The sequence below is a fragment of the Manacus vitellinus genome, unplaced genomic scaffold (assembly GCF_001715985.3).
Source record: "Manacus vitellinus isolate BGI_N305 unplaced genomic scaffold, ASM171598v3 scaffold_4_pilon, whole genome shotgun sequence".
NCBI lineage: Eukaryota > Metazoa > Chordata > Aves > Passeriformes > Pipridae > Manacus > Manacus vitellinus.
In genome coordinates, this window is record NW_021940604.1 from 44,589,456 (window position 1) to 44,602,891 (window position 13,436).

The 13,436-nt window shown below is 41.5% G+C and overlaps 1 protein-coding gene across 1 annotated transcript in view; it reads right to left on the reverse strand.

Moving 5' to 3' along the window:
• The window catches only part of LRRC1 (leucine rich repeat containing 1), a 66,274-nt gene that overhangs the window by 40,070 nt on the left and 12,768 nt on the right, over window positions 1-13,436 (reverse strand). The window contains exon 3 of the mRNA XM_018077804.2: window positions 11,983-12,100. Within this exon, the coding sequence (XP_017933293.2) occupies window positions 11,983-12,100 (118 nt within the window). The remainder of the gene's footprint in view (window positions 1-11,982; window positions 12,101-13,436) is intronic.

The window sequence follows — 13,436 nt, forward strand, 5'->3', positions numbered from 1 at the left end:
CAAAACTGTGAGGAGCCGTTGACTCCCTCAAAGGCGGGGAGGCCCTGCAGAGAGACCTCAACAAATTAAGAGAACTGGGCAATCGCCAGCCACATGAGGTTCAACGAGGGGAAGTGCCGGATTTTGCACCAGGGACGGGGCAAACCTGGATGTTTGTTCATACTGGGGAATGAGAGGCTGGAAAGCAGTTCCATGGAAAGGGACCTGGGGGTCGTGGTCGATGGTAAGTTGAATGTGAGTCAGCAGTGCTGTGGCAGCCAGGAGGGCCAACTGTGTCCTGGGGGGCATCAGGCAAAGCATCATCAGACAGTCGAGGGAGGGGATTGTCCTGCTCTGCTCTGCACTGGGGTGGCCTCACCTTGAATATTGTCTGCAGTTTTGGGCACCACAATATCAGAAAGATATTAAGCTATTAGAGAGTGCCCAAAGGAAGGCAATGAAGATGGAGAGGGGCCTCGAGGGGAAGCCATATGAGGAGCAGCTGAAGTCACTTGGTCTGTTCAGCCTGGAGAAGAGGAGACTGAGGGGAGACCTCATTGCAGTCTGTAACTTCCTTTTGAGGGGAAGGGAGGGAGACATGATTCTCTTCTCAGTGTGACTGGAAGGACCAAGGGATGGCATGAGTTGTAGGGGAGGTTTGAGGTGATATTAGAAAAAGGTTTTTCACCGAGAGGGTGGTTGGGCACTGGAACAGGCTCCCCAGGGAAGTGTTCACAGCACCAAGGCTGACAGAGTTCAAGAAGCATTTGGACAATGCACTCAGGCACGTGGTGTGATTCTTGGGAATGGCCCCGTGCAGGGCTAAGGGTTGGATTTGACAATCCTTGTGGGTCCCTTCCAACTTGTCATATTCTGTGAAGTATTTGAAGGGAGGGCATCAAGAGGATGGAGCCAGGCTCTTCTCGGTGGTGCCAAGCAGCAGGACAAGAGGGGCAGAAACTGATGCACAGGAAGTTCCACCTAAAGATGAGGAAGAACTTCTTTACTGTGCAGGTGACCAAAGCACTGGAGCAGACTGGTCAGAGAGGTTGTGGAGTCTCCCTCACTGGAGATATTCAAGAACCATCTAGACACAATTCTGTGCAATGGGAGCAGGGAGATTGCCTCAGATGACCCACTGTGGTCCTTTTCAACCTTCCCCATTCTCTGATTCTGTAAAGTGCATTTTCCTTCCCCCCTTGATACCTTCACTATTCACTTTTATCCTCTGCCTGTATGGACAAAGGATGGACAAAAATTCAGTGCAACTGTTTGAAGTGAGGATCATTATATATTTATACAAGATTGAAATATAACTCATTTTAATTGCAAGGCATCTTAAAAAGATTTCTCAGGCAAAACACAACCAAGTTAGGAGCAGATACTTTATCACTATATATGAAGACTAGTGTAACATTGAATTGTTGAATTCAGAAGAGAATAGGCGAGCAGCATTTTAGTATATGACCAAAAAAATGAATGATAATTATAGCAGAGAAGATAATGGCACATAACAATAGCATTGACATAATCAACTGGAATGCAGCAGAGGATATAAAAATATATAAAGAAGTTCTTTTGTCTCTTGATGGATTATGAAGTTTTCAGCATTAGTGTGGAGTACTCTATTTAGTTACAGACATTACCATAAATGTCTCTGCCAATATCAGCAACAGTAAGGTTGAATACTTTTCTTGCCACTGCTGGATAACCAGCTCAAATCCTACTTAAATATCTAGGATCCTTCTAATGCTAAACTCTGACGAACACTCTGCATCTACATGATGTCCCAGATGTTCTGGCATACAGACTGTGCAGCATTGCTAATAATAAAGCCATAAACCAAGCATAAGCCCTGTGACATGTGACAGTACAAATACACTGGCAGCAGAAAAGTTGTGGCAGCAGAAGTGGATCAAAATCAAGCTTGGCAGTCATGTATACAAGAGGGCATGTGTACTCCTCTCCATTCAATACACCTCTTCAGATGTTTATTGTTATAGTTTGCACAAGAATTTGCTAATGATTTAGCAAGCTCTGTATAAATCACTTTAGAAGCAAGTTTGACATTAGGGAATTCTGTACTGTCTGGGTGAGAAAATTGCTCCTAAAAATGCTTTTGTTTGATGCCAATCTTTTTTTTTTTTTTTTTTTTTTTAGATTTTTACAACACCTACATCACTCAATCCCCCTTCCCCTAGTTTTCTTCCTCTAGTGGCTGGAGAGGTAGGGGGAGAAGATAATCTTATTTTTAAACTGATAAATCCTTTTGCATGGCACAATTTTGCAGCATTTTATATTGAATTTCAAGAACTGATAATATTTCATCTACCCAAAGCCTACACACCAGCACGCTTTACGCATTCTGCAATAGCGAACACAATTTCCAATACCTAATCAATATCATGATAGAAATGTCTGGGAAAGTCCTATGATACAACAGGGCTACCAGACCAGAGCTACTCGCACAGTGGCTCTAGCTCAAAATAAAAAGTATTTTTGCGAGAATTTTGCTGAAGTCTCAGACATGAGAGATGCACCACATTCCTTAGGGAGAGTTCACAATGCTCAAGTCTTTCAGGAAGTAACTACTGGATGCTGTCATATTTTCCAGCTATGAAGGAGACACAAAGCACTGTGCTTTAGGAGAGCTGGAGCTGGCACACTGCATACATTCCAGCAAAAGTCAACTGAATAGACCTGATCTAAACAGTCATAGTGCAAGGCCCACCAACAGGTATACACAACACAAGCCAAGCAGCTTTAACTGCTTAGTGACTAGTAATTAGGCAGTTGATTGGTTTACACCAAATTTATACCCAGGGAAGCCCATTCTAGACTCAAAGAATGTGAATCCATGCAGCATTATCCCTCAAGAGAGATATCCAGCAGCAAAACAGATCTCATCCATCCAATTCAATACACAGATAATTTTTCCCCCCTCCTCTTCTCATATATATAATATACATTAAACTACAGTATTTACACACACACACAGAGAGAAGGTCCATTGAAGCACTAAGCACTGCAATGCTCAAGTGATTCAGGAGCCTAAAGGTTCTCTCATCACTTCCACGGAAGTTCCTCTGTGCCACCCACCTTCTTAGGCTTCTCTGAGAGGCCTGCCCTTGGGAAAGCTCTGCTTTCCAGCCCTGCTCTCCACCTGCTCCACCTTCCAAACATGGGAGGAAGGAAACTGCCCACTTAGTCAAATACCTTTCAAGTAGGAATTTGTGCTGCAAATATTTGTTTGTCTTTGTGAAGGGCTCTCCAGCTGGAAAGCCCAGCTGAGCAGGCTGTTGTCTCACAGACACCACCACCACCACATTTCTCTACCCTCCCAAAAGCAGCCAAGTGCAGCTCCAAGAGGGTCTTGGAGCTTTCCAAGGGGAAAGGGATGGTGGAAGGTTACTCATCCTCTCCCTCCATTTTCATGTTGAGATCCAGTCATACACAATGATCAGACAGGTTTCCTTTCTTCTAAAACCAGAAGGCTTTGCTACTACCTCTGAAGACTGAAGTAACCAACCTCTTTAGATCAAGTGCTACAATTTCTAGGCACACTGTGACAGGAGTCACACGGTTCTTGAGAAGTCTATTGAGATTAAGTGGCTCTTGAACAGGTTGTAACATTTTCCTCTTCACGCTCTGAGGCTGAGAACATACAAAATACAAGACGTACACCACTTTTAAGACCTGTCTTTAAAGCTTTAAGGAAAATTCACCAGTAGGTTCAGGTTGGGTTTTCTCAAGTAAATCCCTTACTGTATAATTAACAAGAAACTGAAGAGACATGTCTCATTTCTCCTCCTCACTGCTTCTGGATATATCCTTTTCCCAACAATGAGAGCAGTAGGGAAAAAAATCCTCAGCATTTCATGGATACGTAGATATTAGGCATGTTACTTGAAAGAAAACTCTGCATGGACAAGCTGGTTTTTGAACAGATAGGATGTGGTAATTCAACAGACTGTCCTTCTCAGCTGCAGGAAGCAGCAGTAACAGAGGATAAGAAGCTGTAGACTGGAAACAGGAAGAAAAATAGAGGGGAGAGGAAGAGGGGGAGCTCAAAGATCAAATCACGAGGAAACAATAGTTCCAGGTGAACTAAGGGAAAGAGCCCAAGTTTGGCAACAAATTTAGGCCTTCTACCTTTTTACTTATACATGCCAATGGAGAGTTAAACAAGGCTTGAAGACATTTTTATAAGGATTTCCATCTTAGACCTTGAAGATAAGAGGAATTAAATACTTTTAGTCTAAGAAGCAAGGTGGGCAAAAACATAAAAACTAAAAATTCTGCGAATACAAGAACTAACAATGCCTGTTTGCAGATTGCCATTTTATGATATCTAGTCTAGATTATCCAGAAAATTAACGCTTTATTTTAAGTCACTTCTATACATATCATCGGACATTTAACACTCTAGCTGATACTTCAGGCAGTCCCAAGATTTCTGTCCCCAACTTGTCTTGTTCCTTTCTACAGCCTTCCCTTGAATTTGGATGAAGACAACTGTTATGCATGGAAGTACGTTAGCAAAGTCCCCTTAGAAAGTAAGTTAAACATGGTAGAATATACCATGATGGAAAAATCCAGTTTTCTGTAATCCATTTAAAAATGACACCTTCTAAACTTCTCTAATTAAATTATTCCATCATGAGATTTCACTTTTCTTTCTCAATCACAGTCAGCACTTGCTGCTTCTTCCTTCCCCTCCTTGATGAGAAGCCCTGCTCAGGGATGAGGTCCAGTGATTTCTCTCTCACCTTACTTCTCTTGCTGCATATAAAGCTCTCCTCTTCCTCCAACCTACCAACATCAAATTCATTTTAGCAACCTAAATGCACAAGTCCCAACTTTTATATCACTTTTTCAAAGCGAGCAAGACTTTCTAAACATCTGTGATACTCTACAGAGGCCCAGAATCCAAAAGCAATCTGCAGCAGGTGTTTCTTTCTTCCCTGGAATGTTGCTTTGTACATTGATCCCTAAACTTCATGTGTAAGACGTTAAAACGATAATGTTTTTAAGTACAAGTTTTAAAGTAACCTCAAGGGAGGAATGGGAGATAATACAAAGGAAATGTATGTCACAAGAAATAAGTTTTGTCAAAAAAAACAAAGCATAAAAATCCAAACATGCAAAACAACTATTAGAAAGCAACCATCTAAAAGGGTGAAAAATTCTGTTATGTCCAAGTCTGCTTTGCTTTCATTAGCACAAAAAAAACATCCCCAAAACCAGTCACCAGCCAGACTCAGACTGAAGCTTAAGATACTCTACCACCATACAAAACACAATAGTCCCTGGTGGAATATGCAATGACTTTCAGATGTACACACCCAAGGTTGCAGTGAGTGTATTCACAGGATGCTTTCTTGTACCAGATAAGACATGTCCATGCAGGAGTAGCAGAACAATTCTTGTTTGTCCGTAAGTGCTCACCGGACACAAATCAGTCCAGAAGGCAAATAAGCAACATCCAGCAGTTGCATACGTTAACTAAATAGATGGATTTGTCAACTATTCCGCCTGCCAGCACAGCTTGCTGACTTGGGGTTTTTTTCTTGTCCACTGAGCAAGAAAGCATCAATTCCCACTTATTTCTCAGCACTCTGGGTTTTGCCATTTGCCACCAGACCTGTACCAGCACATTCATGCCCGGGCAGCTGGTGGCAGGCAGAGAAGAAGAGGATTTCATGGAGGAGGTCTCTGCTCAGATGCTGTGGAAGTGCAGCACAGGCAGACAGCCAGATCCCAGGCAAGAGCACAGAGCAACAGCAGCAGCTGCCAGGCAAGAGAGCAGATCCCATGTGAGGCTGCAGGACAAGATCAGAAGACATAAGAGTGCTTCTCCCTAATTAGTTCATATCCTCACTGTAAAATAGCTGGGTCACCAGACCAGGCTGAACTGAAACAAGTGTTCAAGCCTTTTCTCGGTCAGAATTTCTAGTTTGAAAAAACACTGGTTATCCCGCTTTCAGTGCAGGAGAGGAAAAGGGGAACACTTTGATGGCAGAAGGGAGATAATCCTACAGTACAGATAACAGGTATGTCTTTGAGAGCAGACAGCTGAATTAAAAAGGGTAAGCATATGTGTGCATGCATGGATACAAACAAGTGAGCTGAAGTCTTAGAGGGCAGAGCAAAGAGTCTACACTGCTCTTCAGCAGGATGGACTGATGGATGCTCTGCAGGAAAGCTGCTGCCAGCTCACCCAGGCCTTTAAGGAAGCTCCAAATAACTTTTCAAATAAAATGTACCTATCACACAATACACAATGAATGTGGCATCCTGAGGATGACCAACATCTCTAAAGAGACTTTTAATTGGGTTGTAAAGCAGCTAAAAAGAATAAACACTTCAAATAAAAAGCAGTAATATCAAACCACCTGCTACTGAAAGTAGAACAGTTAAATACCTTTGCTGTGGAGTTCTGAAAGTACCCCGATAACTGAAGACAAAAGAAAACACAAGTTTCTAAATTTGCAACTGTGATCCATTTTGGAAGCAAGGAAAACATAAAAATAAGGCTCATGGAGTACGTGGGACACTGGTCTTCTAAAGACTGACTTTTAAATCTTGGACCCTGCTCAGACCTTGCATAGCAGCAGCTCTCTCCTTACATAGTGTTGTGACTATTGACAGGCTTCTGAGGAACTATCTTTACTGTTAGGGTAATCCTAAATTAGCATATTTATCTTTTTTTAATTCTGTAATTATTTTCATATAAATGACAGCGTAAATGCCATAATATGGCAACTGTGTGGAGAGACTATTTTGGAATGAAGATATCCTGATGTCACAAGACTTGTGTCCAGAACAACCACACTATCAATACAGTCAAAAGCTCAATTTAACCATAAGCTACAGAAATGGGTAGTAACTAGCATATCATGTATCAAGAATCCACCTCTACAGTAGGTATGAAATATAAACCATACACATTAAACAAACAGTATTAGTCCTAATGGGTATCACAGTAAAGAACCGTGTTGAGATTTTGTTATCAAGCATCTTGCAGAGCCAAATATGGCTTAACAAGATCTGCCCACACACAGATTTCCTCAGTAGATGCCATAGCAAAGCCATCATTCCTCAGTTCACAAAGTAAAGCTGAGATCTGAGTCAGCAAAAAGAACCAGCACAACCTATCTACCAAGATTACAAAAATCCATTTCATTCTCCCATTGCACACACACTTGCACCTTTTTTAGAGTTTTGAGACTCAAGGCTTGGACACAACACCAAACTGTAAGGCTACAGAGGACTTGCACAGAAGAACAGACAACCTGAGTCCCCTTACCTACTGCCAGCTGGAGAGTCACCACAGATAGGTAATGCAAATCTGCCAGCACAGAGTAACTACAGCGATGCTATGGGCTTGCACAACCAAGTCCTTGTTAGGCACATTCAGTGGAAGCAAGAGTAGCAGCAGAAAAGCCTACTAGACTTTGATCACAGAGACAGCAACTCACAGGTAGACACAGAAGTGCAAGAGGTTCATCTCCTACAGAAGCAAGGGGGTTAGCCTGCATCCAAGAAGGGGTTGGATAGTGGGACAGTTAAAATGGCACTCCTGCAGCTGGGAAGGGTAGGAAAGCCACCACAGTGCCTAATACCCAGCATTCACTGCCCAGTGTAAAAGCTCACAGTGATTTCTTCCTATGTTAAAAGAGCTGAATAAAACAAGCTGCAGACTATCTGTCAATGCTTGTGAAAGGTATATGACATTAAAAACAAAAATCCAGGCTTCCACAGCTCATCTGTTAAGAGAAAACATGGGTAAGATGGAAATTTCTTTCAAATAAGAATACTACAGGTAAATTAACACCTTCAGGGCATTTTAAGGAGCATACAATACCATGACAAAACCACATCATTGAAATCTGGAGGATTTAATATTTGTCAAAGGCAAACAAAAACCCCCTTCTTGAAGAAGAGGGATACTAAAAAGGAACGCACCACCCCTGCAAGAACACAGCATACATACATCGTATACATAATCCCAAATATCAGCATGCATTAAATTAACTATAGAAACTTTATGCATCGCCCCTCCTGTCTAGAAGAAGCTACAGAACAAGAAAAGCCATTAACATTTTAATGAATCTCAGATGGCAGGGCCCTAAGCTTTAAGAATTTGGCCTCCAGGGCTTGTGGAAGAAGAAAAGCGAGGATGGAGTCACTGAAAGAAACCTCTGGGTGATGAGCAGCATGGGAAGCAGCCTGCTACAACTCACAGGGATCTGAAACACACTGCATGCACTTTGGGAGAGAGGGAAGCTTAATGAAGCGCCAGCTGAGGCAAGAAGGAAAAACTGCAGAAATTCAAGGACATCTTTCTACCTTTGGAGATTGGACCTTCTGAATCCCAGGGTCTTTCAGGACTTGACCGAGAGAGTGTGCAAGTGTTGTGGAGAAACAAATAGCACACAGGCACTTCTGACTCTGCTTAAAGCAGAATCTTTCCCCCTATCATGGAGAGCAAAGGCTTGCACTGAAGCTCAATGCAAAGTACTGGTGCCCTTCAGGGGGACAAATGCTTTGCAGGGACATCAAGCAAGGATGCTTCATTGACCCAGTGTCTTCACAAAATTCCACTGTGACATGAGAATCCAGAAAAAGTTTTACTAAGCTTGAGGAGTCTGAGGGAACCAGCAGTAGTTTCAGACATGCAGCAGTAAAGCATCTATTTCAGAAGATTTCTCGGGGAATACTCTGAGTCTTAGACATGCTTTGCCAGCAACTCAGAAGCTCAGGCATCTGCTATTGAAATCCTACAAGTCAGTTTGTTTTAGCCTTAGAACTAGTACATCAGCTTTTTGAACAACTTAATACCAAGAGGCAGAGATAACCTAGATTGCCAAATAACCTTCAGAGTGTTCACTATCACTATGCTGTTTCCTTAGCACAGCTTCCCTGCCCTCATATTCCAATCATTGATTCATCCATTCAACCTTTGCTCAAATAACAGCCTCGATCAGACTAGAAAAGCACGGTGGGGATGCTTCCTAGGAAAATCTGCATGAACACGTGGCCTTGCAGAGGAATAAAAAACAGCACCAACATGCAAATAATCCAGGAAAATTTAAGACTATACAGCTCCTAGACTGCCCAAAATCTTTTTCCTTCTGCTTCTCTGAGGCTATCCTTACCCTCCCCAGAGACTACTCTCACGGTCACCCAAGATCACAGGGAGCATCAAGTTTACATCAGCTGAAGTTTTTTTAGTTTTATTTCTTAGAAGGATTTTTGTAGTTCTAGATTCACTTATTAACCAAAAAACTGCTAAAGGAATTCATTATATAGCACATTTTAACATACACTAGCATACCTTGGATATTTTAAAACACCTGAGAATTTAAGAAAGACACATTTAAGAGTTTCCTTGTTGACCCTTCCTGAGTGCCTACAAACTAGGACTACTTAGGTGGCGAATAACACTGCATGGTACAGGCACCCAGAGCTACCTACAAAGAGTTGGAGGGATCCTGCCTGAAGGGATTTATCCCACCTCTGGATGCAACACCTCACCACTCACACAAAACATAGCTGGCCACTGCAGTCTGGAAGCACATCCAAGTCCAGCCATAAGATACACTCACCATGTCACAAGGCTTCAAAGATCATACACTGGCCAAAGGATTAGAAAGTAGGAGAAAAGAAAATATTATCATTTTATTATGAGGGAAATGGAAGTACTCTCTTTATTCAAAACCTTTTCTTACTCCTGATGAGAAGTTAAAATAGAAAAAGCTATTCCTGTACATAGAACATTAAATGAATTTATATTTGTGCTTTTAAGATCTTAAGGAAACAGAATGGTCAGAACTGAAAGCAATTAGTGCACTGAACCAGACAGTTAGAACAACAAAAAACACAGAACAATGATCTCTTATTTCCCAAGTTCAGATGTCACCATCACACTTTCCTATTCATGCAGCATACTGCATTTTGAAAAGTAGGGCTGTTTTTCTCTGCCTGAAAGGAATACAAAGAGTTCCTATTTTTTTTCCTAAGTACTCTTGGGTAGTTAGAAAACAGGACAAACCTGTGGCAGGCTAAGAATCTGACATACTTAAAGGTGGGTTCAAAATACAAAGCTAAGAAATTAAAATACTGTAAATCCCAAAAACCTTATGTGACATTTCCCCTACAGCATCCCAGATGGTGTGTGTTTTGCCTTCTAATTTGGAGAACTGTGAGACAACCATGAAATGACCAAAGCAGCAAAAAGCAGTATTAGTTATCTTCTGCCACAGCCTCCCAGCACCACATCACACGGTGCATTTTCCATTTGAAGAGTCAAGTCATGCAATAACTGTGATATGATTAAGCAGAGGGAAGCAGTATCAGTCACCTTCTGCAATGAACGACAGAGAAGACAAAGTAATGCAATAAAATGGGCAATTAACACTGAACCTTGGATACAGGAAAGCAACTGCTCTCTGCCACCTGCCTTAGTCCAACCCATCACTGGAGAAAATACTTCCCTGTGCAGTAACTTCTAATGACACACATGCATCTACCCAACCATAAATGTTCACACCATCTGTTCGCATTACAGTTGAGTTCTCAAGCCAACTTCCAAGTCAGGCTGACAAGAGTTCACATGGCTCTGATCCACCAGCTCTTTTGCAGCTAGTTATTCATTTGTGATGAGAATTACTAAACCAACAGAGGGTTTCTTTTTGTATAAGGTCTGTCACAGACAGCACCCAACTCAGCCAAACTCAGTAGCCAAAATACTGCATCAATTAATGCTCATGTATTTCTAAAATGTTATAACTAATCTGTTTCTTCTGTCTCTCAGATGTGGGGGTTTTTCCCAGTTTTCTTCTCTTAAAAGGTTTTGCAAGTGTGCATAAAATTATATGGTTCACAGAAATTTTTCGGCAATTGCCTGGAGACTCATTACGCTTCATCAATTATATTATCAGATAAAGATGGAATTAAAAGCACCAAACAAATAAAGGAAATATGCTATAGGTCACTGAATATTCTTCAGTCACAAAGGGTCAATGTGAAGTTAAACTGTAAAGGAAAAAAGGCTCCCGTTACGGTATTTATTTTCTTGAATATACAATTACATCCCTCATTTATTTACAAGGTTACGCAACCGTGATTGCTCCCACCCCTTCCATCACAGCTCAGAGAGCATTTTGTACATATCCACTGCGTGTAAGGAGGCAAAAATAGCTGACAGTTGCTCTAATTTGGTAACACAGATTCACTGTTTCTAGATCAGTGGGTCATAAGGCTGCTTAAAGGTGACCCACCAGCCCCTGAACTTCTTGTAGAACTGGTAAGTTCACCAGGCCACAGGGAAAAAAAAATGTTTTCACTCCATCACAATGCAGGACAATATAAGCAGCAAACATTACAAGCAAATGATAAACCCATGTGGTTTCCAACAACATGTTTTAAAAGACAGTTTCTCCCAGCATTCTTTTCTGAATTTATCTCTGCAGATGACAAACGGACTGATTCTTCTTCCAGAAGTACAACTAGAAATACTAGCACTCTGCCTCTTGCTAATCCCAAGTAAAAAGGAGATAAGGATAAGGAACTGGACTTCTAACCCATAGGCAGCCTTTTGTTAGGACAGAAAGCAGTTTCATTTTTTTCAACCTCTTTTTTTTCTTTTTGTTTTTTTTTCTAGGCATTTCAGAGAGCTTGTGAAAAGAAATCAACATTATGACACATACACATATAAAACTAGGATGTAAAGCACTTTTTAAATTGGAGAATCAAGCAGGCTCTCAGAAAGGCAGAACTACATTTAAGTGTTATTTTATTACTGTATTTCCACTATCAGCTCTCCTCTGCTCTTTCGCTCCCCCCATCTAGAACCAGTGGCAAATCCACGAATTACATGAAAAAGTGCTCTGCAGGACACTGATAGCAACTTCTGAGTCAGAAAAACCCTATCAACTCAGTTTCCTAGACCATGTCATAGCACAGCATAGAATCAAACAAATTAACGTTGGAGCTTACCATTTCGAGACAAATCAAGTTCCACCAGCTGCATGAAATTTGCTATTTCAGGAGGGAGCCGCTGGATTTCATTATCACTAAGTCCAAGTTTCCGTAACTTCACAAGCTGGAAGAAAGGCTGAAAGAAAGAAAAATCACATATCAGAAAATATTCATATAACTCAGATATAAGCATCATAAATGATGAGGAATAACTGGAAGCCGCTTTCAAAATGTGAGCTAATTAAAGTTGTTGCTTGACACTAGTTATGCACATCCCTTTCAGACCTGTATCAGAATAAACATTTTGTTTTAATTTTTACATGTAAACAGACTATAACCTGTGTTTTACCTAAAATGAAAATCTATGTTAAAAACAAAAATCTGTAAAGCTTGCCATTAAAGATCATTGCAGACAGACACTAGCAAAATCCAGAGTGCCTGCTTCAAAATCATTAATGGGGTGAGGTTACCCAGTAGAGTAATTAAAAGCATCCTAATTATACACCGTGGCTCATTAGGAAGTTAATGCAGAGGGACACTTCTAAAGAACAATCCAGAAAACCGACAAAGAGTAGCTGACAAGGTCTTCTTCACTGGTGAGCACCAAAACCAACTAGGTTACAGAGCCAGCCTCCCTCAGGAAGACTTTCTTTCCAGCCTCATATACACTGCCTGCTGCATGGCCCAGTTTCAGAAGGACTAATGAAAGTTGGGCAGGATACACACAATTTCAGGTCTTTCTTGCTTGAGGAAAAACCCAGCTCAGCCCTGTCTCTACAGTGAGGACACAGGGACAAAATGCAGACAAGATACTAACTTTCCCAGACCCCCAGCTATGGGCTCAGAGGGTCTGGAAGCCCCCAAGACAAAAAAACACCCCAAGAAAACTGGCCAAGCTGAAAGTCAGGTCAAGCCCAAGTACTGGGAGCAGCTGGTGATTGAATCTAGGCATCCCTATGAAAGTTGTGGAGCTCTTATCGCAGCTTTCCTCTCTTCCAGACAGGCCTTTGAACTGGAGTGATTGCAAGGGGTGAGGATTTGTGAAGAATTAAATGGCTTTACATACATGTTATCTTGAACAAAACTGAACAGACTCCTCAAATTTTGAGTGAGTTTTGTGCCCTCTGGAGTGCACAGCGATTTTTACCCAGCAGTCAGAACCCGTGCATCTCACCCACTCGTGGCATGTGTGCATGCCTGTGTGCCAAAGATTTTGCCATGCAGGGTAACTGGAAGATACTAGTAAGTTTGGGCTATCTGCTTGCATTTAATCACCTACAATCCCTTCTTGGAAATTAGCACCTTTTTTTAGCTTTTATTTTATATAAGTGCTGGAGTGTGTGATCTAAATGTCACTCAGTTGTAACTCAGACTGACAGAAAAAGGGGCAGTAAGACAGGCACCTTACTAGGACACAAGGTAAAAGCAGAGTGTCATGAAGGTATTATAATGCAGGTTTTCAATCTTAGTTT